Below are 27,764 nucleotides of genomic sequence, written 5' to 3'. Positions count from 1 at the left end.
GTGTACTCTTGACCGAGGCACTCCTGCTGGGCTCCTGGGCAGAAGCCAACCTGGCCTCCATCAAGGCCGACCACATTTCAGGGGAGGCAAAGACTCAGGCCGGCTTCCTGAGCCGGGCGACAATGGACCATTCGGAATGGCGCCTGCACCCAAGGATCTTCAAGGAGATCTGCCACCACTTCGGATTGCCAGTTCTAGACCTTTTTGCTTCCCCGCCAAACGCTCATCTCCAGCGATTCTTTTCCCGCTTTCTGTCTCCAGGGGTGGAATGGGCGGATGCTCTTCGGAGCCCGTGGCCGGAGGGACTGCTTTACGCCTTTCCTCCTCTTCCTCTTCTTCCGATGGTTGTCCACAAACTTCTTTGGGAGCAAGCGGAAGTTCTTCTAGTGGCCCCGTATTGGCCACGGAGACCATGGTTTGCCGACCTCATGAACCTCTCTCTAGCAGCCCCATGGAAGATTCCCCCAATTGGGTCTCACTCAGCCAGGGGACCCTTCTTCCCCAAGGGCTCCAGTTAGTCGTCTGGCACTTGAGCGCTTGATCTTGTCCCAGGAGTCCTGCTCGCCAGGGGTCATTACCATAATCCAGGCCTCCCTTCGGTCCTTACCAACTGTATTTATGAGGCCAAGTGGAGGAACTTCTGTTCGTGGTGCTCGAACCACAACTTGACCATTCCAGACTTGACAATTCCACATATATTGGATTACCTTTTGCAGGATCTGGAGAAGGGCTTGGCTCCAAACACATTGCGCAGACAAGTCGCCGCTCTCTCCACTGTACTTACCTGTGACTCCATGGTTTCCCTAGGTCATCATCCCTTGATCCGCTTGTTCATCAAGGGTGCTACTAACACCAAGCCCCCTGTAGTGCACAGGTATCCCTCTTGGGACTTGCCGCGAGTTCTTCGGGCTCTAACCAGACTGCCCTTTAAGGCCCTCAAGACATGTGATATACGTTACATATCGCACAAGGTTGCATTCCTGGTGGCAATCACCTCTGCGTGACGAATATCAGAATTGGCGGCACTTTCAATTAGAGATGACTTGTGCTTTTTTCACCAGGACCGGGTGGTCCTTTGTCTGGACCCTACCTTTCTTCCTAAGATCAATTCTCTTTTCCACAGGGCTCAAGAAATCATACTCCCAGATTTCTGTCTTCACCCATCTCATGCCCTGGAACGGCAATGGCAACTTCTGGACGTCCGCAGAGCGCTCCGTTACTACATCTCACAGACAGCTGCCTTCCGCAACTCTGAGGCCCTCTTTGTTTCCTTCCATCCTTCTTCCAAGGGTCGGAAGGTGTCTTCTTCCACGATTGACAGGTGGATTAGGGCATGTATACTGGGGGCGTATCAAGCTGAGTCATTGCCGGTTCCATGATGGGTCATGGCCAACTCAACCCGTAGTGCAGCTACTTCCGTGGCCTGGGCCACTCAGGCGTCCATCGAGGACGTTTGCAAAGCAGCCATCTGGTCTTCACCATCTCCCTTTATAAGGCATTATAAGATTGACAGGTTCGCCTCGGTGGAGGCCTCCTTTGGTAGGAGGGTTCTCCAACCGGTAATACCTCAAAGTGCCACTCCGGACTGGCCTGCTCCCCTCCCTCAGGGACAGGAAGCTTTGGTATGTCCCATTGGTGGATTCTCCATCTCCAGTGCTGGAGAAGGGGCATTGTCTTACCTGAACACCTTTTCTCAGCACGGAGATGGAGAATCCACTCCCGCCCTCACAGGTGATTTAGGCCTAGGGCTCAATTTAGGAGCCAACACGTCTTGCTGTCAGTCATGCCTTCGCCTGCGTCAAGACTGGGACACTCTAGCCCAGGACAGGCGTTGCAACTTTGGCTGACTTTATCTGATTGGGCAGGAACACAGTCTAAACCCATTGGTGGATTCTCCATCTCCATACTGAGAAAAGGCGTTCAGGTAAGACAATGCCCCTCCCCATTGAAACCCTCACAGCCTCCAGGCACTGGAATCCAACATTCATGGAATTGTTAAGTGAATCAGACAATCATTAAGAAAATCTGGCTTCCTCTATTGACTTTGTCAAAAGCTGGCTGGAAAGGTTGCAAATGGCAATCACATGACTCCAGGTATTCCAATCATCACAAGTGTCCAAATTTTGATCACTTGACTGTGGAGATTACACAGTCGTAAGTATGGAAACTGGTAATAAATCATTTTTTCAGAGTCATTGTAACTTAAAACAGTCACTAAACAAATGGCTGTAAGTTGAGAATTATCTATGCTTCTTGATCTCTTTTACTGGATTCATACTACTGGTGGGAATGATTAAACAAAACTGACATCTTATGTCAACCAAGGAGTTCACCCAACTGCTTCATGTACTGTATACATTGAATAGGAGAGGGGAGAGCACCAAACATTGCATGGCTGCTAATTAACTAGAATCATAAAACATTTTTAAAACGGCTTCTGAGTGTGATTATTTTAATGAGGAGTTAAAATCTTTACTGTAGTGACAAAAGAAAATACCTAGACCTGAGCCACCTAACATTTTGAAACTCCAAGAAATATAGATCGAATATTTTCATATCAAATCTAAAATATTTGGTATATAGAGTATAATCAATTATAAAGCATAACTCTTTCTTCTTTTCCTTTTTTTTAAAAAAATAAATATCACAGTAGCAAAATATGCACCTTCCTTCCATTAACGTGCCACTATTATGTTTCTTTATCGTGCCTTTGAGAAAAGATTGCTTCAGGATATTGTTATGCGGGAGAAATAGTCTAATGGTTACTGATGCTTGTGCCAGTTTTCTCTGAATGTTCTAGAATGGCAATACATATGAGGCACCAGTGGGAAATTAAATGACAGTCATACCTATGTACAATAGCATAGGTTTTTTTTTAACAACATAAATAATTAAATGCTGTTGTGTTCCAAATTTGACCAAAAGTGTTCACAGGAGAACAGTTTCAGAAATCTTATTTAATTCCATCAAGCTTTTTGGGTTTTAGCTATACTACAATATGCTGGAATGTCAAGTACACATACATGTACATAGACAAAAAGACATCTGCACAGAGATAAAACAATTAATAGGCATGATAGCAGTACTTTTAAAAAATCAATTAAAACTGTTACATTGAGGAGCTTTCCAGTGTTAGTGGTCTTTGAACAAAAAAAGTCAAGTAATCAAAAAATAAACTTAAAAAGAGCTGCTATTATGAACTGTGTTGTTGTTTGGCATTCTTTGTAATGTAAACCAATCCTGGTAAATTAAAGCTCCTGCTTCTTTAATTTCATTACTTAATATACTTCATTTGGACAGTGTTAATGCAAATAATATAGCATTGTATACTATTCTTAGAATGAAGAGTTGGTTGCCTTTCTACAAAGTGGGATTTTTTTGAATGGAAGAGAAAGCATGCATTTTTACAATTTTATGTTTTTATAGCTAGATGTTTTATTGTTGTTATGAGGTGCCTAGAAATGTGTTTTAAAATGGTCTGCTGAGACTTCCGGTTTTGCGCAGTAGTGCAGCAGCCAAGGGATCGCGGGGTTCCGCACCCTACAGCTGATTTACTGCCTATTAGGGGACCTTCAATGGGCTAGAGGTCACTCCGAAGAGGTGGCAAAGAAGGAAGGAAGTCCCGTGGACCATGGAGAGATGGCGTTCAACCTGATCGGTCCAGGAAAAGCCTTCCAGAAACCTACAGGAGAAAGGCTAGCCTAACTTCAGAGTCTAGCCCAAGCTACAAGCAACCAAAGCCCCAAAGCTTTTACAATCAGCTATTTTAAGCTGATTGTAAACAACATGCTTGGATCTGGGTAAGAACATCGATTTTCTACGTATTAACTAATTTCTTGGGGAAAAAACCCAAGAAAAAAAAACCTCTGAAAGTGAGGAGGGGGAATTTGCTCCACCCTTCTGCAGATGGAAACAGCAAATTAAACATGGGGGAGAAATATACTGAAATGAAATTAATATAAGACCTAAATCTGGATAAGTTTGTTATTTGTCTAAAATCTCTTAAGATATTCATTTTAAACTATGAAAATAGAAGATAACTCTTTATTTTGAAAACTGGAAAAAAATGAACTGGTGCTGACATCTAGTGGTGGATGAAAATTATAACAACAGTTGCTCTAATACAAGACCAAAGCCCGAGAAAAGTTAATCTGTTCTTATGACCTTCAAAGTTCTAATAATAGAGAATAGCTGTGACAAAAAAAGAAAACACTTTGAGCTACATACAAAATGAGAACTATAAACTTTTTTTAAAAAAAATCTAACCTTCCTGGATTACAAATATTAACTTAACTGTGACTCTAAAGCTGTTTTCAGAGAAAGGAAAACCTTGATTTTTGGCTATTATGGAAAATCAGAGATCTGCAGGAAGAATGTATCAAGAAAAAACAAATACTTTCCAGGAGGAGATGTATAAGATGTTGCAACTAATTCAAAAAACAATGATCTTAAACCTCAAGGAAATTAAAAATAATTTTGAAAACATAAATTAATCCATCTCCAATTTGACTTTATGGCAAAAAAACCCTCTCATAGCATAATAGATAAAGCAGATAAATTGGATATAAATTGGAGGAAAGAGATTTAAAGATGGAACCTAATAATATAAGCAAGTATGACTTGACTCAAGTGGAGAAGAACTTACAAGAAACATTGGACATGGAAAATATAACACAAAATAAATCTGAGGATAAGAAAAAAGATTTGACAAAATGGATTGCAGAGCTGTCGGGAGTACAACGATAAATGGGGAGACAAGGGATGATGAGAGAAACTAAGAGAGAAAGAAAAGATAGTATCTTCAATTAATATGAAATGGCAAAATCTTTTTACAAAGACATGTTGCTTGATTTGCCTCTTATATCTACCACAAATGTAGGATTATGGAAAGACTCTTTGATTCAACAGAATATATTGATTGGGAAAGATGTTTCACAAAAGAAGAGGGCTAAAGTGAGTATTGAGGAATTAGATGATGGGATGTATCATAGGGAATATTTAAAAATTAAACACTTGTTTGAAATATGGTTGAAGAAATAGAAAGATTTAGTTTAAGAGGGATGAACCCCCCAAGTAATATATCATTCTTTCTTTTCTCTTTCTTTTACTGTTTTTTGATATGAGAAATATAAAAATGTTTGGGATGGTCAATATAAAGGAAATGTTTTAGATATTTAAATGTAATTGAACTTAAGAAAATTCCAATGGATAATAAAAAAATGTTTTGAATAGAGTTAAAGATTAGATGATTGGATTTATTAAATGGAACATCTAAAGATTAAACATATGTTTAATTATGGATAAAAAGAACAGAAAAGGTTTGGAAATAAATGTATATTAATCTAAGAGGGATATCTATTTTAAGTTGTATATTATTTTCTTATTCTTTTCTCTTTTTTCCCTCTCTTCTTTTTTTGTCTTTTTTTTACTTTTTAAGACATGAGAAATGTAAAAGTGTTGGTATGGCTTGTACAAGGAAAATAGATTTAAATACTTAAATGTAATTAACCTTGAGAAAATCTTAACCAGTAAGAATGTTCTGAACATTGTAGGGAAAACAAATATACAGAATTTATGACGAGGCAACCAAGATGACCAGATAGAAAAGAAGTATGATATTGATGTGATTATTATTTGTAGAAATTTTTAAAACATATTTATATTTAATTGTTAACTATCAAACTAATAAGAATTGTATCAATGATTGGCAAAGAGAATATTATTGGAAGAAGAGAAAATCAAGCAAAGCTATTATGTAGACTTTGGAATATAGAAACTGATTGTTAATTATTACTTTGCAAATATAAGCCCAGACAACACGCTGTTTGCCAAATATTAAGGTGTTTATCTTAAAAAATCAATAAAATATATTAAAAAAAGATGGTCTGCCATACAAATCTTTTAAATAAAGGCAACAAAGAAACATACTTTTAATATTGCTAGTATTGACTGTGGTGCTAAATTTCTGAAATGCCCAGGATAAGACCACTTCCCAGCTATTGTTTTTATATTTACAACTTTACATATGATAAAACATAGGAACAAGCCATTGATATTGAAACTGGACATATTGCATGTGTTAACTTTTCTTCAAGCCGCTAGTGTTTTTTTTAATCTAGTGGTTAAGGCAACAGGCAAGAAACCAGGAGATGGTGAGTTCTAGTTTCATCTTAGACATGAAAACCAGGTGAGGATAAAGGGACATTGGTAACCAACCATCTGGACAAAACACCAGGCCAGCACTGTTACCAAAGCTAAAGAATTTTCTCCTTGAAGAATACCATTGCTCAGATATTTGTTATTCTGTCAAAATGAGACAAGTTGAACAGTTTCTGGAGCACAAGGGAACTACCGGAGGACTGGAAAAGAGCTGATGTAGTTCCCATCTTCAAAAAAGGAAAAAAATGGATCCAGGAAACTACAGACCTATCAGCCTGACCTCAATACCTGGGAAGATTCTGGAAAAGATAACCAAGCAACGAATCAGTGAACACCTAGAGGCAAACAAAATCATTACCAAAAGCCAACATGGGTTTGTCAAAAAAAGATCATGCCAGACAAATCTTATTGCATTCTTTGACCAAGTGACAAAATAAGTGGAGCAGAGGAATGCTGTGGATATAATTTACTTGGACTTCAGTAAAGTATTTGATAAAGTAGAACACAACCTTCCACTTGATAAGATAGAAAAATGTGGGTTAAATAGCATCACCACCAGCTGGCTGACCGGCCGTACTCAGCATGTGGTCCTCAATGGAACTGCATCTACATAGGGGGAAGTGTGTAGTGGGATGCCCCAGGGGTCTGTTCTGGGCACAGTGCTCTTCAACATCTTCATCAATGATTTGGATGAGGGGATAGATGGGGAACTCATCAATTTGCAGCCGGCACCAAGCTAGTAGGAGTAGCCAACACTCCAGAAGATAGGCTTGAACATTGGGTGCTGTCTAACAAAAAGAAATTCAATGGTGAAAAAAGTAAGGTTCTACATTTAGGCAAGAAAAAACAAATACACAGATACGGTATAGGTGGTACCTTGCTCAATAGTAGTAACTGTGAGAGGTACCCCAGAGTCCTAATGGACAATCATTTAAATATGAGCCAGCAGTGTGCTGCAGCTGCCAAAAAAGCCAACACAATGCTAGGCTGCATTAACAGAGGGATAAATCCAGATACATGAAGTGTTAATACCACTTTATAACACCTTGGTAAGGCCACACTTGGAATACTGCATCCAGTTTTGGTCACCATAATGTAAAAAAGATGTTGAGACTCTAGAAAGAGTACAGAGAGAGCAACAAAGATGATCAGGGGATTGGAGGCTAAAACATATAAGGAACAGTTGCTGGAATTGGGTATATCTAGTTTAATGAAGAGAAGGACGAGGGGTGACATGATAGCAATGTTCCAATATCTCAGGGGCTGCCACAAAGAAGAGGGAGTAAAGCTATTCTCCAAAGCACCTGAAGGCAGGACAAGAAACGATGGAAACTAACCAAAGAGAGAAGCAGCCTAGAACTAAGGAGAAATTTCCTGACAGTTAGAACAATTAATCAGTGGAACAACCTGCCTCCAGAAGTTGTGAATGCTCCAACACTGGAAGTTTTTAAGAAAAGATTAACTGATTTAAATGAAAAAAAGTGGCTTTATAATTTCATTAGCATTGCACTTGCCCACATAAGCTTTGGACCTGCTTGTTACTATGTTGTTGAATCATTGCAAGTTCTGATTCAATGTTTTTCCGGCTTAGTTTTCTACTTTATCCGAAATAAAAATTGAGGGTTTCCCCCCCCCCTACAAGCCTGTAATTGTAGGTATTGTATTCTGCCTTTGTATTAACTTCAATCATGCCTGAAAACTCTTAAAACTAAGCAAGGTGTCTTTGGCCCCTGCTGGAGCCAAAGTATGCTAGGAAAGGAATATGGACAACCTCACCAGTAAAACAAGTCTTAATTTTTTAAAATCTATTTCCAGTCAGGTTAATTATCTTTGACTATTCTTTTTCCATGGGCATTGGATTCTTGATCCTATCTCCCAAGTTAAACCATTCATCCCTCTCTTCCGAGCCCTGGACACACATCAATGATGTGACTATATCTTTTAGAGTCCTGCTGCCTTCCCCATTTACTTTGCTTGTGGGAAGCCAGCAGGGAATGTCAGAAATCATGTGCTCACTCAGATACTGTGATTGCAAGCCAGGCACCAAGTCCCTGAATTGCAGTCACATGATCCTGGAAATGCTGTGTCACAAAGGCATGCGTGTGAAATAAATCAAATCTATGGATTTTTCACTTGTTTTTTGGAATTTAAATAGGGTACTAGTAAATCCTTGTGGCTATTATCTAATCATATTGCCCTTTTGACTAGAAAGGAGTAGTCTGATAAATGGCTTGGCTTAAAGTTGTTCTCGATGAGTATTCTCAATGTTTCAAGGCAAGTAGAAGGGAGCTGATTGAGGGTTGGCTTTGGACTCGTTTGTGAGGGATTGTGAGATGGAAATGGAATAAAAACTCTGCTATATGGAAGGCCTGTAGAGATATAAGCTCCAACTGAAGATAAAGGTCTTGATTCTTCTCTAAGCCTCAGTGTGTTTTAACAGCAATTTAGTGTTGGCTTTAATTCTAAAGTGTGTTTCTACCACATCTTGAAGAAATTTAATATAAGGCAGCCTTCCCTGACCTTTGCTCTCCAGTTGTGTTTATGACTCCCAGTTTCACCAACAAGACAATGATGAGGCTGTATGAACATGTTGCAAACTGTACAATCTAGTACAGGGGTCCCCAACCTGTGGGCCATGGCCCACTATGGGGCCACGGCTTATTCACAACCAGGCTGTGTGAGCGGTGGGCCAGTGTGTACATCTGCCCAGCCCCACTCACGCGCAGCCCCATTCACACTTGCAGCCTTACTCATGCAAGCAGAGGGTACAAGCGCCCGCTGCTCACACAAATGAAGCTGTTCACTTGCACGTGCCTCTGCCCCTCACACAAAACCATCCCCTCTTCCCTCCCTCCCCCCGCACTGGCCTGCCAACGTGGAAAGGTTGGGGAACATCTGGAAGGTGTTAAGAGTTATATATGCTAATATTGACCCAAGAATAGTTGTCACTGATTGATTTATATATTTATATCATAACAACTGTCAAATCATTAATTCTTTGATAGAGGATTAGGTCAGTCATTGAGCTTTAAGACCTTCCTGGATATTGCTTGCGTTACCTTGAAGGATATGTTTATGTGTACAGTGACAAATTCAATGTATGTAATATATTCCTGGATTTCTCCCATATTTTTATATGATGCCGCAGGAATATTCATAACTACTGGTATAAACAGCTTTCAAATTTTTGGCAGCTTTTTCAAAGGGCAGGAGCCAATAAATAAAACAGAAACAAAATTCTGAAATATTGAGAAACCATGAAAATTTGTAAGACTTTAGTATTTTCATTCCAGATCTTGCTCTCCGGAGAATGTTAACATCTTATGTCGAACCCAGGTGCTGAATTCGGCCTCCTATAGCCATCAGCAGCTTATAAGATTCTTTTTTACCCAAGTAGGCCAGTTTACTCCTTCTGCTCTGTGTATATATAAAGCCAAAACCCTGGCCCAAACTCTTTATGAAATTCCCATATGGATACGAGGCTTCAAGGATTATATTGAAAGAACCCAGGCTGTTTTTCTTAGGAAACTTCTGGGTCTTCCTCCCTGTGTTGGATTTGCTTCGATGTACCTGGAACTGGGCATTCGTTCAGTTGAATGCATGGCGTGGATTAATGGTGGTTTCGGGTGCTCTTTTTGGCAGTCCCTGGTAGCTACCTCTCCCTGTGTTTGCTGACTCTCATATTTCTCGTTGGGAGAGGGAGCTGACGAAGAAACTCCACTTGCTAGGTTTTACGGGGGATGCTCTGGGAGATTATGGTCTCAAGGACGCCCAGTTTAGGGTAGTCCAACAGCTTATGGACATAGATTTGCAATATTTAAAACCTGCTCCCCTTTGATCTTCAGCCATTCTTATAATTATGGATTGAGGATGGCTTCATATTTGTATACTCTAACCATCCCCAAGTATAGAAGAGTCTTTTACCTAGCCCGTTTCAATGTCTTTCCCTCAGCACTACTTGACGGGCGATTCAAGAGGCTCCTGTTTAGTGAGCGACTATGCCCCTGTGATAGGGCTGAAGTTGAAACTGTGGAGCATGTCTTATCATACTGCCCTACGTATAACACAGCCAGAATTAAATTATTGTATCTCCTTGGAATTGATCCCTCTGGTTCTAATGTTAGTAATTTGGTCTTATATTGTCTAGGGGATGGCTCCTATATAACTTCTCAGGTTTCTAAATTTCTTTCAAGAGCTGTAACTATTAGAGGAGAATGTTGTAATTCCCTTTAGCCAAGGCTTCTGGTGTTAATTGTTTGTGATTATATTTTTCTTGTGTTTTCTTTTGTTGCACTTGCATTTTGGTCTGTGACTGCAAAGTATTAAATAAATAATAATAAAAAACATCTTATGTGATTTCTCTGTTCTTACAATATTTCAGCAATTTAAACGCAGAGACACACACAACCCACATAAATATAATTGTTGGAATGCTGCAGGGGCTGTACAGAGATACTGCACTGTTGATCTAAACAAATTCATTATTAAGTCAACTGTAATTAAAATCCTGTATTAATCGTGCACTTCATTTTGTCTCCTAGCTTGGATCCTCCTCTTCTGTGCCTTTTTCATCTATATTCTCACAGCTGTTCATGACTGTTGTAGTTCCACTCATAATTGGACAGGTAGGTTCATTTCTGGAGTTGTAAAAGAAAACTGTTTTTCACTTAAGAAGAGCTCTCTAAAAATAAATTTTAATAACAGAATTGTGTTGAGAATGAATATCTGCTTTCCCCAAAACTTACCTTCTTAGTGTCAAAATAAATTCTATGTACCTGAAGGAGGGACAAAATTGTCGTCTGATTCAGGAACAGTGAAAATGAGGACAGCATCTCTAAGCCACTTCATTTGCTAGAGTTGCAAAGAGAACCAGGACAAAGAAAATAGTCCTGCAAACTTATGTGCTGAAGTATAAGACTGTGCCCTAAAACTAGTTCTGTTTATTTACAAAAAATAAGTATTTTGGCTACCTGTTCTCAAATTGCGGCTAGATATGTTTATGTATAAAACAAAATAAAAGCCTTGTGCACTCATCTTCCTAATATAAAACTCAAGTAGTTGAAGGACATGAAACCATAGGTAAATCTGGATCCTTGTGTCCTAATACCATTACCAACTAGAACCACACCAATAAAAAAAGATGTTTTTACACTTTGTTCAGAGACTCTATGGGGACATTTGTATTAACATCATTAGACTTATTAAGAAACACATTTTTTGTAATAAATTCAGGGAGACATACAGTTAAGAGTCATACTTACAAGTGAAATAGTGATGAAATAAATAAATCTAGCCTCATTGGGGGTTCCACATTACTTAACTTTCTTCAGTGTTATACATCTGAAGCAAATTCCTATACAGCCTTATAAAATGTCAATATATATATAAGTAAATACAAATTTTTGATCAGCGGCCCCCAACCTTTTGGGCACCAGGGACCGGTTCCATGGAGAAAGGTTTTTCTGTGGACCAGAGTGGGCATGGTTTTGTGTGTTGAGTACATCCCACAGATTCGGTTTTGCTTGTTTGTGCAGCCTGTTTCCTGACACGCCACAGCCTGGTGCCAATGCATGGATCAGGGGTTGGAGACCCTTGCTTTAGATCATAGATATATATGTTTTTCTCTTAGTACACAGTTTCTTGATTCCTAAATTTGAACTAAGATACAGTAAATATATGTATGTGGAGACACACAGAGGCTTTTGCATGTTATTTGGGGGATGGTGAAGATGAACATTTTAAGCATAGAGATTCATGCTTTTGAACAATAACAACAAAAGGTCACCAGGAGGCAGATGCACAGGATATACATTATGTAAAAAAAAAGAACGTCCTTATCTCCTAATAATGTAACATTTCTCCCTTTCTCTTTTTGCTTAAAGGAAGATAAACTATACAGTAAATACCATTTAGGCAGAAAAAAAGAGTATTAGCCAAGGATGTTTTTTGATGCTGAATTTCATGGGATGGTTTTTTTCATTAATTACTTGAACTTAATTCTATTCTCTATTTCTCTTTCTCGGTTTCCAAAAGCTTGGTGACAGGGAATCTAGCAGTTGGGGAAAGAACTTCAAAATTGGTGACTAGGACCTTGCTAGTGCTTTGCAGAGCTCTAATTGAGTCACATCAAAGAGTGGGGTGTGATTCTCCATTTTTGGCAAGTGATATGAAGTCTTTGAATTAGCAAGGCTAAATTTAAAAAAAAACCTGACTGTGCAATTTTGCTTGCCCTGCTGAGCACAACATACTGCTTCATGCATGCAAGGCAGCTTATGTTTTTTTGCTCTAAGTCATCTCTCAGCTGGGGTTCTTTGAGGACTTTGAGTTGACAAATACATAACCACAGGCTGGTCTAACTCTGAAATGGGCCACTATTCACAGGGTAGGATAGCTTTCAACCTTCTACATACTAAGCATTTTCTAACGAACACAGTAAATAAGTCACTGGGTGGCTTATATCATATGATCACTCTTGGAATCCAGTATTTCTATAGATATATGTGCAAGATTGATATCTGTATGAAATAACCAATGATGGTATTTACATACTCTAGTGACCAAGTCTTGCCATTTGCTCAGAGTATAAAATGTTATATATTCAATATTCAGTTGTTTAACAGGGTTGGCAATTAAAAATACACATGGCCTACATCAAAGTTAGATAATATTCCTCTCTGAAAATGTGTGTATACTCAATGGTTTCATTACAATTTTTGCTTAGAAAAAGCACTAAAATTGAAAAACACATGAAAGGTAGATAATAATCTCATGACTGAAATATAGTCCAATTCCCTGTCCGATGTGGAAGGACCAGCAAATCGGTCATATTCAGAGTGAGACCTATATTCCTTTTAGCTCAGCATTAATAATTGCAACTGGCAACAGTTTTTCTGGGGATTAGGACTGGAGTCTTTCCAGCTAATCCAGAAGAAGTCAAAAATTGAATCTGGGAACTTTTGCATACAAATTATGTTGTCGTCCCTTGGCTGTATATTTTCTCCAAAATCTCCTTTCTTGTGTAAAGGGCCCCATAACTGCCATAAAAGTGATGTTGTTTTTTTTTAATAGAGGGTGAAAAATGTTTGATTAAGAACTGGACAGGTTACAGAATAAAAATGTAATAGAAATCTTCATATAAAAAGTGATTTGCTACAGTCTTGACTTGATTTTTATATTATTGCAGAGCAGGATAGATCTGTGTTGTTGTATCCCTGGAGACTATTTTTGAAGGCTGTAGTACATGATGTGCCACAGTTTCTCACATTTTATGCCACATATAGCAAAGTATCTTTATCTCAATAAGATGCAGTATTTTGTATTTATCTCTCAACCATATTGGTCTAAACCCTTATGTCTAGGCAAAAAATGTGGGTTTTTTTGTTTGGGTTGTCTCATTTTAGCAGGAAAGTGTCAGACAGCTGGAAAAAAATGAATGTCCTGGTAATATTTTCCTTTTTTTTCCTGTCCTTCTCTCCTTTCTAGACCTAAGTGCTTCTGACAGACTTTTATTTTATGTTTTATTTTAAAGAGTGATTTATGATTAAAAGTTAATGAAATAGAATTTTCCACAGTGCTTTTATTATATTCCACCAGTTTGAACATTTTTCAAAGGCGCACATTGAAACCTACTGTTCTCTATGAATAAATAATAAAAGCCATGTCTTTACATTATCATTCACGCATTCTCTAGTTGCCCATTGGTAATCTGTTTGCCAGTCAGGAATAAGGACTTTATATTAAATTATCCTTAACTAAAGCACAAATTAGTTATTACAATTGCACTAATTTAAAATATGAACATATGGCTTTGTGCAATTGAAACCATAAGTTTGTTAGATGGTTTTGTTTCAGTACAAAATTGTATGAAGCATGAACACAATCACTAGCTTCATATACTAAGCCATCATTTGGGACTTGCTAAATAAGCCACAAGACCTGTGTTCACATCTCATATTAAATTATAAACTATAGTTTACAAACAAACCAGATTACGTCTTAATGCAATTTCTGAACCACAAATAATGTTAACATTCTCCATAATGCTCAGTAAGTATATTTTAAAGTGATGCTAGATTGTTTTATTTCTGTTGAAGAAATTTGAAATTTAACCTCTTATTCTACTAAAGGTTCCTGGTTGGATATGCACAAAACAAAACAAAAATGCTTTTTTCTGAACTCCAAGTAGATACATGGCATTGTAAATGTTCCACTGAGACATTCAGGATTATCCCAATTGGTAGACTGAATCCTGGAATGCTTTTGTTCTGGGTTTCAGCTGAAACAAATCTTGTAGGGATCTTAGAATGATTTCAGTCAGTGAATAGAGCAAGACAGTTGCATGATAATCCGTCGTCACTTCAGCATATCTTGACCACTTAATCTTGCCACAGACAAATTTTCCAGCGCCTTGCTTTCCCTTTACACCACCAAAGATGTCCTTTTGATGGTGAAAAGGGAAAGCAAGGCTTTGTAAAGTTAGTCCATAGCAAGTTTAGGTGGCCTATATATTTATTGGTGTGGAAAGGGAAAGCAAAGCTCTGGAAAGTTGGTGTCCCTTTAGTGGAGGGATGGCATATTCTATCAAACCATTCCTTCCATCTTTGCATCACCTCACCTGCCCCCCCATCTTATGTCTCTCCTCTCATACTGATTCTGTCAATGTCTTTAGCTCTTTCTGCCAGCAAGACACTTTGTACAGATCAGTCATGTTTTGAGCTATATTCAGAACAAAACAGAGCGATTTCATTCTGTTTCCAAAACAATGTGCATGTTTCAGTTCCAAGGCAAACTGTCCAAAATGATTTTATAAACATAATGTTTTGTACATTAACCATTTTACATATCTTAATGTCTTACATTGATTCAATTATTTCTTAAAATACTTATTAAAGCTATAAGGTTTAGCCAAAAGCATCAATTTGAGCATAGCAGCAATCATATTCTTTTCTGTGTTTTATCTATTTTGTTTCTTCTCTTAACTGTGACAAACAAGTAAAGCAGATGAAGCATTATGAAGCATTTTGAAGCAAAGAGGAAAGTTACAGTGAGCACCAAGAAAGCTCCAGAGAAATCTAGGACTGCCCTGTAACCAGGTCATTTCTCTGAGCCGTAACTCCTTTCTTGAGTGAAGGCTATATCAGATATTTTCTACTTGTATGAGCAGATTACATTTGGTTCTGTGTGACAGGGAACAATTTTTTGGGTGATGTTGGTTTGAAAGGTACACATTCCAAAGGTCCCAATTCAAAAGCTTAATAAATTTAATCTGATAGGATTAGACTTCAGTTTAAGAAACTAGGTAAATTTATAGCCATTTCTGCATCCAGTGCTGTTAATCTCATGGATTCGGCCCCTGATAAAAGCATTAGAGAATGGCAATGAAAAAATATCTATAAACGATGAGCAGAACAAAATGGACTGTTCTCTTTAGTTAAGAGCTAATGTAGAATGCAAGTGATAACATTGAGAAAGAAGATATAGAAATGAAATAAGAGGTTGTAAATTTCTTTTTTGTTAGAACAGTTCCTCATAGTCCGCTATAAAATGGGGGAAAGCACTGATATACTTTATTAGTGAAAGAGTAAAGTATTCACAGACATTTCTATTGATGCCTATATTACTTTCTCCAACTTTTAAATATTATTTATTTAAGAGAAGTATGCAGGGGGACTACTTTGCCTTCAAGGAAACGTGTTTTATGGCTGAAGCACCATAGCAGCCATTGTCTCATGGGTAAGTTTCTATGACAGCCATTTTGTAAGTGAACCTGCCCACCCCACCTCCCACTCTTTAAATTTCAAATTATCCCAAACCCCAAAAGTTTCCTATTCTTTATGGAATTAGCACAGATGTCTATTTAATTTAGTGGACTGTATCTCTGTGTTAACATAATTACCATGTTAAAACAAGTGACATCTTGGCATCTTATAGTATACCAGCTTAACACAATTGTAATCTTATGAGGAATACAGTGAATCCTCACAGATCGGGTATATTTCTCATCTGTGTCTCCTTCACTTGATCCTCTTGCACCTCCGTTTTCAGATGAATAATCTAAAGCAATGAGCTTCCCATGCTTGTGTAAACCGTCTATATGGTTTAGAATCTTGATTGGGAAGGATTCAAATTACACAGACCTTGCCCATACAACATACTTCTTATGCTGGCAAGGCTTGTGGAACTATCATTATATATTTAAGAAAAAATAAAAATAAGAACCATTGAAATAAATATTTCATTTCAAACCTGTAAGTAGTTTACTTCATGTAGAATTATGTATGCCAGGACAAGCCCATATCATATGAGTAAGTGCCTTTCTGTATTGCAAATTAAGCTGCTTGACTCCCATGCATAAATCATATGAAAATGAAACAGCTTTATTATTATTACAATTGATCACAATCAGCCAGTTGTTTAGACTGGATTTGGCAATTTTGTACATTTATCCAGTCCTTACCAAGGAGCTGGCATAGGCAGCCTTTTGCAACTGATTGATGGTGAGTTTGTCAATGCCAATGGTATTCAAGTAGTGCGCCTTGTGTTTGGGGATTGCACCAAGGCACCTATTACTGTTGGGATTATCTTTGCTTTTTTTGCCATAGTCATTATACTTCTATTTGCAGGTATTTATATTATATTATTTTCCCAGTTATTTCTATACTTCTGTGTCCTGGTATTGCAAAGTCCACTATTCAGACTTTTTGTCATCTTTTTTTTTTTTGACAGTTGTTAAGTCTGAAGTGTTAGCAGATGCTTGTCTGTTTGAATTTTACATCATAGAGCACTTTATCTTCTTCATCTTGCTTACTGGCAAGTAGCATTTCTTCAAGATATTCTAATACCATTGTTGCTACTTTGTCATTATTGGTTGTAGTCAGTTTGTGTGATGCAGCAGCTAATCAGGTGGTCCATTGTTTTTTTCAACTTCTTTGCAGAGACAGCATTTACTGCCTGTTGTCTTCTAAATTCTGGTTTTGTTTTAAATTGTCAAATTCTATCTGAGGGGGCTAGCTAAGATCTTCTACATTCCACCAAGCTCATAGGCTTACATGACACCAATAATAAAGGAAAATAAAAACATGTCTGACGTAACTTTTTAAGAAGGAACAAAAAGTAAAAAAAAAAAACAGACAAAACCCAAGAAAAAGAAATATAAAATGGAAACAAAAAATTAAAACAATAATAACAACAATAACAACAACTTTATTGTCACTTTGAATGTACACCAATTGGCCAAAATGAAATTTCATTGCATACAGCAAAAGTTTTAAAAAGACAAAGGATGAAAAAACTAAAAGAACCAAAGAAAAAGAAACATAAAATGAAAACAAATACCTGCTAATATTTCTAAATAAGGCTTATAGAAATAAATCACCTTACGAAAATTCCTTACCCCTAGTCAGGTCAGCCTAACCCCATCTAAAACAAGGAAAAAATAGAAAGACTTATAAAAGACTTCAATTTATTTACTTCATAAGATCCTAAAACAACAAACTTATAAGCAGCATTTAGCTCATAACACTTTTTTTACATTTGGATCTAAGGATAAACAAAACATAGCTGTTTTCCAAAAAAGGATCCAGTTCCTTTTTGTTTACAACTTTTGTTTTGTAGCTTCCATTTCTGAATTGTCTATTGGAAGAACATCTGTAAAAACCATTATCTTCTTTGCTTTACGTTTTAAGTTTTCCAAGTGCTGTACTATGTGCATAATATGGTCCCACATTAGGGAAATTCACAACAATGCTTAGATTTTAAAGCTGAATGGAAAAAGAAACTTCCACACATAATTATCTATAATTTCAAAATTACCGTCTGGCTACAGTGATAAAATCTTAAATGTTTATATTTTTCCATGAAAGCTTGTATAGGATAATCTGGCTCTATTGTGTTAGAAAATGTTAATTATTTCTGCAATTGAAAACACCATAGGGAGGGCACTGAATCTTTAAAATTTTCATTTACTTTCCGAATTTTTGTAACATGTTATTTTCAAGGTAAGTAATTCTTGTTTAATATGAATCAATTATCCATCCTTTTAGTTCCTGCCCAGATTTTTTTTTTAAAAGGAAGCAGCTCTGTTTGGTTTGTTGTTTTTGGTTTTAGCCTTTCTTCCTTAGCTCTTACCTCAGGCCTGGCTCCAACCTCTAGAGCAGGAGTGTGAAACTCACAATGTCACGTGACCTGTCGCGACATATCATGACTTTTTTGCCATTGCTGGCAATATGGTCGGTGCGGTTTCGCTATGATGCATCCGGCCCGCAGGCTGACAGTTTGACACCCCTGCTTTAGAGCCAGAGACAGGAAGTCTCTAGAGATTTTATCTCTCTTAGAACTAGAGGGGTCAGAAGAAGTTGCTCAGGATTCATAAGAGAACCATGTGTGGAATCAAAAAGTATATTGCTTATACAGAATTTTATACATGTGGTCTGCAGTGACTTCTTCTTAGTCCCATTCCCACATAGCAATTAAGCCTTAAACACCCCTTCCATTGTTTCAAACATTTAGAGGCAGCATCTGGAATTATTTCCGTGAGTATCTGTGAGATCTATGTCTGTCTAACTGTCTATCATCTATCCAAATGTGTTAATTATCTCTATAGCATGGTATTTTGCTATGGAAGAACCATTTTAAGCAATGTGTATCACATGATGAAATACTATGCTTATACAAAAAGTGTCAGGCATCCAGCAGTGTTATGCATTAAAGCAGGGGTGTCAAACTGCCGACTCGTGGGCCGGATGCATCATCAGGAAACCACGGCCACCCCATTGCCGGCAATGGCGAAAAAGCTCCAATATGTTGCATGACGTCATGTGACATCGCGAGTTTGACATGTCTGCATTAAGGCTTGTAACAGTTTGAGATTGGAAATGTGGAACATTTGTGTTTTCTTTTAATGCACAGTAAACCTTCTGGTTTCTTTATTGCTTCTCAGACTGCCTATTTTTAAAAAAATGTTTTCTGTTATGATCTTATAGATAAAGATGAAGTTTTTGAAATGTCAAGGACTAAACTCTCTTTGAGCAACTCATTGTAGATACAGACTAGAGGCAAGTAGAATAGGATCAGAATTTTCTCCATGTTCCTCTTCTTTCATTATCTCTTTCCTCTGTGTACAAGTGCACACACATATTTGGCCTTTATATGAACCTGATCTTTTTTCTACTTGTTCTCTCTGCGGTAAAGAAACTTGAAGGAATTGAAGTATATGAGAAGACAGAGGATTCTTTTAAAATACTCTGTCCCTGTGTGTGGTGTGTGTGTGTGTGTGTGTGTGTGTGTGTGTATAGGGGAATTAAGAAAAAAACCAGTTGTGTTTGTAATATGGCTATAATTAAGCTTATTTTAAGATATTCACTCATTATTACGATCTGGACAGTTGCTTATTTTTTAAAATATGTGATTGTATCTTTCCTTATTTTACCCTAAATCCCCTATTTCCTTCCCCCCTCCCCCTCCCTTACCATACCCATATTGTTCCTAATTTTCCCTTTTCTATATAAACTCAATAAAATATTGTTTAAAAAACAGTTGTAAGTAATACATAAAACATAACTCCATGAACTATGAGGAAGGTGTGAAATATTTGCGGGTGGGAAATAAATCATTTGTGAATGATTTTTGGACAAAACTGAACAGCCAAAGATAAACACAGAGAGATCAGCCAGGAAATCCCTCTGGTGGATACAGTACTTGCAGAAATATTACAAATACAATATATCTTTATTCCAAAAGTATTCTCCCTTGTAAACCAAATGATTCAGTGGCCTCTCTGATTTGCCCCAAAACTCTTATCATTCTGATTGGTTGCTGGCGGCATTGCTAAATCTGGATCAGAGACTTGGGCTGAAGCTTGAGGCTAGCAGGGACTGTCTTGTCTTAAGCATTTCTTCAGTTGTAGAGGTCTTGGCAAGATTGGCTCTTCCAAATCAGGCCATAACATTATGTTCTTCTTTCTTTTTTTCAGTGAATTTTCCTAACAGACTTAATTTTGGATCTGGTTTGATTACCTGACTGATAATTTTACCCATATGTCTAAATACCAAATCCTAGACTTTTCTGTTCCTTGGCCATATCCACCAAAGGGAGAAACTACATGACTTCTGATTTCATTATTTCAAGCAGAGCATAACGTATTTTAGTTATATATGTCAGTTTAAATTGACTCAGTTATCATCTCCAAATTATTTTGATATAATTTTATTTAATTTGGCCAAAGAATGAGAATGGAGGCTTGGCAATTCGCATCTTACTCCAATCCCCATCTTCAGTGACTGTCAGTAATTTTAACCCATTCCATGGCAGAATCTTATATTCAAGAGCAACAAAACGTATAGAGTTTACGTGCTAACCCTTTTGTTAACATTGATATCTTAAATTATTTTTCATAATTGGTAAGATGCCTTTTAATAAATAACATTATATTGAAAGTAGGAAAAGGATCACATTGGTATTGAATTAAAACAGGGAGGTTGAACATTAGAAAACAAACTTCTTTACAATACGTAACTTATAACATTCCTTAAATATATAACTTTGCCCTTTCATTCCCTACAGATATTTCTTCATTAAAATGATAGGCTGTAACTAATAAAAACAATGAAATGGAAGGAGATGGGCAAGATTGCCACATTTTCAATATATGTAGTTGACTAAAAAATGGTTTTCAAATGTTGACTTTCAGACCTTTGATGTACTGATTATCTCTAACTTGGGAGTTACAGGTTCCAGCTACTATGGTGAAAGTTTATGGATGTACTTACTGTGAAATGTTTTGAATTGCATATGTGGAAAGCTAGAGATTTATTATATAACTCTTCAATGAAATAACTTTTTTCCTATTTGATATTTCCCTACCAATCTAAAGAGATAGTTGGTCTGTTTTGAGCTCATTCCCCATGAAAATATAATTTAAAATTCTTCTGGTGGGATTTCTATTTATCTACATTTAATAAATTCATTTTCATCTGAATTAATACAATTTGCAATTAATTTATTTAGTGTTTTGGCCAAGCAAGCAGTAAAAATATTTTTATATTCAAGACTAAATTAGTCAGATAATATTTTTTTTGAAAATCTGATAGCTTGTTTGATTTTATTTTAGGATTTTCTCATTTAGATTTGATTATTTTTCTCATGTTAATTAACATTAATATTATAGTTATATTATAAAGGAAAATTATATGACCTATCCATGTCTCCAGTACACTTTGTTTAAACATATCTTGAGAAGTCCTGCAATTTAATTACCAAAAAATGGATTCCGCTCACAGTTTCATCAAATTCATTTAAGTCTGTTGTGTTTTTTACAACATATGAGAAGATATCAGCTCAATACACTGTCTGGAATATTGAATAAGCTAATATAGAGCTTTAATTATCTCTGTGTAAACCACATAGATAAATTTTATATCTTGTGATTTCTTCCACATAGGAATTGGGTAATGATATTATGAGTTAGATATTGTTTATGAACAATAACAATACTGGGATATGTTTTTAACAACTGGGATATGTTTTTAACATTATTTCATAAGTAACTATTCATTCAAATAATTACGAAAGACATTATGATTAATTATATTAAAATATGATATCTATCACAATGATCAATCTACTTACAGAAGCTTTCTGTGGTAGCATTAATAAGCATTAAAACTGATTGAAAAAGTAATTTTATTTTATTTTCCCAGTCTTGAATGTGAGCAGTTACATTAAACACTGTCAATTTATTTACCTTGTGTGAATCTGATACTGTAGAAGTATACATTTTGAATTTGTTTTAGGATTCAGAAAATCTAGATCTTCAAACTCTGAATTATTTAAGCTCCCAAAATGCATGCACTTTTGCTTTTCAAGCATGAGTTATAATTTAATTAAAACTTCTGGTGCATTACTAGCTACTTAAATATTTAAATGTTCCATGGATCACTTTTGATTATCTGCTTTCATGGAATTCCTGAGGATGTCAGATTTTTAAGATTCCCCAAGTTATACTTGGTATTGTCTGTTGATTCAATGGGGATTATGATAATTATATACATCCATTTGTATTAGCATAGGAGATAAACTTTGGGGAGACTTAATGGCTATGTCTCAGTGACAGCTAGCAAAGAATATTTGGCATGATTAAGGATAGATTTGAACATAGTTGAAAATATATTCTCCTTATGGATACCCAATGGAAGCACTACAAATGTTAAATTCCCCAGAAGAAGTGTTATGTGGCAGAGAAACTTTGAAATCCATTGTGGCTATCATCCAATTTATTCTGTTCTCTTTATGACTTTCCACTGTCAGATTCATTTTATGATACCCTACTTGGCTTCCTGTGTGCATTGAAAAGAGGCAACCTGTTGGTTCATTTCCTTGTATTTCAGATTGTCCGAAGATACATCAAGGAATGGCTTGAGAGAAGGAAGCCTCCATTTGGTGCTATCAGCAGTTGTGTACTCTTGATGATCATCTATACAACATTCTGTGATACTTTCTCTAATCCAAATATTGATCTTGATAAATTTAGCCTGATCATAATAGTTTTTATAAGTAAGTACTATTTATGCTTTGGGCATTTTTCAAAGAGCTATGTATTCTTATTCCAGGAAGTGAGGACTAAAATAATCTGGAAAATGTATACTGTACTGAGTTTCTCTGTGTTGTGGCCAGAGTTTTAGGTATACTGAACAATATATGCATCTCTTTAGCAATCTATTCAAAGTTTATTTCGGTCAAAGATCAGTATAATACAAAACAATTAAAAAACTGTTTTGAAATAGAATAGCCATCTATTTAATACTTTTGTCTCTGATTGTATTTTTGGAAGGTTTATATTCTTTTTAATGTCTTAATGCCAATCTGTGCCTTTAAATATATTGGTAATACTTCAGTAGAATGAAGTGATTTCAATTAAAATATGTACTATTGTGGTCTACAAAAATAGTATAACTTTATATAGCAATAATCCTTCAGTATTTTTGTAAATGGACATTACTAGTCACCTTATTTATTTATGTATTTGATTGATTGATTGATTATCTAATAACATTTCACTGTTATTAAATATTTTAAAAATAAAATTACTATTAAGATAAGATAAAATACTACAAAAAGGTACAACTTTGAAAAGAATTGTTCTTTTAAAAAATAAGGCTTGCCAGGTTCTGAGCTTATTGATAAGAACTGCCTTCTGTGTAAACAGCAGTTGTAGATTCTCATATCACATAGATGATGGACTGTTACAAGAACCTGACAATAACATCATGCACAACAAGAAGAAATTCTGAGGCGTACTGCTTTTGTGCAGTACTTCTATGACGTCTTCAGCAATTTCCCCAACCTAGATTCTCTCCCAAGAATTGAGAATGGAGAATTCTGTGAGATTGACACATCTGGAAAGAATCCAAGTTGGGGAATATTACCTTCAATTTAATGTTCATAATTTACTAATTATAGCAAGTCTTAGATTTACATTCTATTGTACTTCAGTATCCTCTATTCTTAATCAGTTAATAGGGATAGATACTGATCCACAATTACAGAAATGCTTTAAAGTAACAAAATGATATCAAAGTTTTCTAGCTGGGTATTATTAGTAAACTAGCATTCTGATATTCTGTTTTTACATAAACAGAATGAGTTGTCGTCTATGTGTAAAATTTGGCCTGGAGAATGTTTTTAAAGGAAGATGGTTGGTTGCTTGCTTGATTGGTTGCTTGGATGGATGGATAGACAGAAAGAATGAATGAAAGGAAGAGAAAGAAAGAAAAGAAAGAAAGAAAGAAAGAAAGAAAGAAAGAAAGAAAGAAAGAAAGAAAGAAAGATGTTACTAAATTTCAAATATAAAAATATAGTGAAGTGTGGAATTATATTAGTGTCTGATCTATGTACTTACAACCATATGGGAAATGAAGATTAGTATTAATACTTTATAGACTATTAGCTTTTTTATATAGGAAAATGACTATATTCTTAAAGCACACATTTAAATGTATTGTGTATTAACATCAAGCTGATTTTTATTTTAGTATTTTCAGTTCAACTAGGATTTATGATGTTAACTTTCTTCTTTTCTACAAGGTAAGTAATGGCAGTAATGTTTTTTCTATATGACAGACTACCTGGGTATAGGATAAATTTGTTCTTTCTTTGTGATTCTGAGTGCTTTGGTATAAACTGATCAAAATAAAAAAGACAACTTCTCAAAGCCAGGTTGTTTATTTGTTTGAAATCTATAACCAGATAAAATGAAACATGTATTGTCTTACAGTACAAAATAAAATAAGAGGGGGGGAACAACCTAACAATAAAGCAAGAAATAGTTTTCTACTATTGAAAAAAATGCAGGTCTTAAAGTTGTTGGAAAATAACTATATAGCAGTGATGGCGAACCTTTTAGAGACTGAGTGCCCAAACTGCAACCCAAAACCCACTTATGCATTGACGAGTGCTGGGTGAGCGTGGCCCATTGGGTGGGCGTGGCCCATTGGGTGGGCATGGCTGCAGTGGTAATGGCAGACTAGGTGGGACTAAAAGGTTCAGTCAATCAATTCCAACTTTGCAAGATCTTTTTTTCCCGCAAGAAGTTGAAATTGACTGATTGAACCTTTTTTTTTTTTGCACATGGCGGCAGAGGGCTAAAGCGAAAAGGTTTTATAAAACCCAGCTGAAGGCCTAGGACTGGGGCGACGGCACGGGTGCCCAAAGAGAGGGCTCTGAGTGCCACCTCTGGCACCCGTGCCATAGGTTCGCCACCACTGCCATATAGAATAGCAGAAGCTATATATTAGGAAAAGAAATATCTGATTGGAAAATAGCTATTTAGGCAACCTATAGAGAATACACAAAATTATTGATAGGTAACTATAGACACATATAACTATTACCCAATTTATATCATTATTTAAAAACTAGCCATGATTTTAAAAAATCCCGTAAACTATATATGTTGAAACATAGAGGAAATATCTCATGTTCATATGTATGTGTATTAATGTTTTATTCAACAATCTTATTACTAATATTCCTATATTTGAATTCTAAATATCTGGGCTGAAGTGGTGAATTTTCAAGATTGATAGCCACTAGGTGATAGTTATTGTAAGGGAGACAGCTCTTTAACTCAAAAATGTCCAACACCTGCTTTCCCCCTCATCTTAATAAAATAAAAACAAATTATTCCATTCATTTAACAACTACAAAAATACATTGTCTTTGTGCTATGCTTCCTGCAAAACAGCTGTCTTTCTAGCTTGCCATGAAATTGACTAGCAACTATCTCTGCTGACTTTGACAATAGGAGAACAAGCAAGTCTCTCAAGAACAGTTTCAGTACTGTGTCTTTACCATAGGTAGTGTGCAACAACAAACATCATACATAAGAGAAGGAAACCAATAGTTCAAAGAGGGTTAAGTAAGAACCAAAATAACTACTACTCCAAAATGTGCAAGTGATGCAGCAAAAAAAAAGCAAAGAGATGCCGTGAAGAAGCTGTTGAAAGGCATTGAATTTGTTCCATTGCCAGTCTCAGAAGGCATAACAGTTATCTTAGGGGAAGGCTCTGAATTTCCAACAAATGTGTGTTTCTGGTCCTGAACCCCCTGGATTTAAAATAAATGTCAAAAGTAATAAATCAACAGAACATCTATTTTTGTGAAGAGAGTCCTCTAATATGATATTCAGAAAATATTGAAATAATGCCACATGTATGTATTGGGCAAAGGTTGGAAATTCTTGAAGACTGCCTAAAACTAATATACTACATCTTTACACAAGTACAAATATTACAGACATATATTAAAATCACAGGATATTGTATTCAATAGAAAACGTGTTGTGTTTTGACCACAAACTTTTAGTTATCCAAAGTATTGAAAAGAATCCCTTTGCTGAAGATTTTTTTTTTTAATGAGAAGAAATGTGAAGAAAAAGTTGACGAATTTGAAAGACTATCCAAATTAGTATTATGAGCTGTTTTTATAAAAGATCAGTGTGGTTACAACCAGTGCAAAGAAATCAAAGATTGCAAAGATACTGAAGAATAATAATGCTGTCATAATTTTTCCCAGAAAGTAGATTTCTATTTTGTGGCAAGAATTAGACTTTTCAGTCGCCTCCTACTGGAATCTTCCTTGTGTCACTTGAATGTAATGCTCAGTTTGATCCTTTTCTTGAGCAGCACCTGAGAAGAAAGCAAAAAATAAAGGAAAGGGCCATATATCAAACATTTGCTTACTAATGTTTGATAAATAAAGGTAACAAAATTAAGTTCACATGCAAATCATTCAAGTGTTCAGTGTATTTTTTAATAGTTGATTCTACAGTTTCTTACAAAGATTAGTTTTTTAACATTTTTGGTTATGTCTCAAAAGAAAAGAAGCTATTTTTGTACAGTTTTGCAAATTGGCAAGCAGACTGAAACTGCCATCAGTGATTTTCAGCACCAGCCTCCTTTTGAATAAACTGCAGCTGCAGAATATGAGTGTTTACAGACTCAGTGTCTGCTGAACATAAAGCTGTAATGAAGGCTCCAGTGTGGTGATCAGGGTGAGGAGAGCTGGCAAATTCCAGAGGACAGCAAAGAGAAACCCACAGAATTAGCACCTGTTGGATGACCTTATTAGGCCTGTGCAAACAAATTCTCTGCCAGGTTTTGATGCAGCTCATTGCCCAGCTCATTGCTGGGCAGAAAGAGAATTGGTTCCCCATGCTGGAAAGTCTCATTAGGGAAGAAGAAAGGGAACCAGAGACTGCAGTGGTATGGTGCTGCTTATATGCCCATACCTGAGCTGGAAGGCTTATTGATTGTAATTGTTGCTGAGCAGAAGAACAAGCTCTAAACTGCTATTCTGAAAGAGTTTACCTTTTTTGCAAGCATTTTATTTTGAATATTACTTTCAATTCTTAGTTTGCTTAGGCTCTAAGGAGTCTCTATTTTTGTTTTCAATTCCTGTCCCTGAATGTCCAGGGCCTGGAGAGAATAAAGTTCAGCAGGTTTGCAACATTTTTGAAGAGTCCAGAGTTTGCTTTCTGATATTTGCTAGTCAGCTCCCCAAAGCTTTATAAGGGTCTCTGCTGCAATGACTTTAATATACAAAATCATACACATATGAGGATAACAGGAATGTAACTGAGTAGTGTCAGGGGCAGTACTGACATTTTTTTTGTGTGTGTGTGCCATGTACTGGATATTTCCTAAATGGGAGTGTAGAGAAAAATAGATTGTATCAGTTGCTTTAAGATTTATATATTTCCCATTCGGCATCTATGCATATATTACTGCTACAACAAAGGAACACTGAAACATGTAAACTAAGAATCACTTCTAAAAACCTATCATATTTAAGATGTTCCTCCAGAGAAGACGCCAAAGAAACCCTTGTTTTCTATGATTGCATAAAGTCCTTCACAGATTGACTATGTCAGCAAAATCTTGCCCTGATCAAAAACTGATACTGTATCAGGAAACGAATCTTGTATGACTTTTTCATGATATGCATATCAGCTTGAAAAAATAATTACAAAGCAGCTAAGAAAACCAATAATTGTGCAGAAATCATATCTCAATAAAAGACACATTTACCCAGATGGAAAAAGTGACAGCAAG

At 36.3% G+C, this 27,764-nt stretch overlaps 1 protein-coding gene across 2 annotated transcripts in view; it reads left to right on the top strand.

Annotated features, from left to right (window-relative positions):
• The window catches only part of SLC10A7 (solute carrier family 10 member 7), a 167,307-nt gene that overhangs the window by 118,718 nt on the left and 20,825 nt on the right, over positions 1-27,764 (top strand). For both annotated transcript variants that reach the window (XR_005556198.1, XM_039339000.1), the window contains exons 7-9: positions 10,701-10,784; positions 22,542-22,707; positions 24,186-24,237. Coding sequence is in view for 1 of the 2 variants with exons in the window: in XM_039339000.1 (XP_039194934.1) it covers positions 10,701-10,784; positions 22,542-22,707; positions 24,186-24,237 (302 nt within the window). In the remaining variant the exon portion in view is untranslated. The remainder of the gene's footprint in view (positions 1-10,700; positions 10,785-22,541; positions 22,708-24,185; positions 24,238-27,764) is intronic.

Source organism: Crotalus tigris, unplaced genomic scaffold, assembly GCF_016545835.1.
Source record: "Crotalus tigris isolate CLP2741 ecotype Arizona unplaced genomic scaffold, ASM1654583v1 scf7180000017725.2566008, whole genome shotgun sequence".
NCBI lineage: Eukaryota > Metazoa > Chordata > Lepidosauria > Squamata > Viperidae > Crotalus > Crotalus tigris.
The sequence above is the reverse complement of the archived record's forward strand: the minus strand, read 5'-3'. Positions and strand labels throughout refer to the sequence as shown.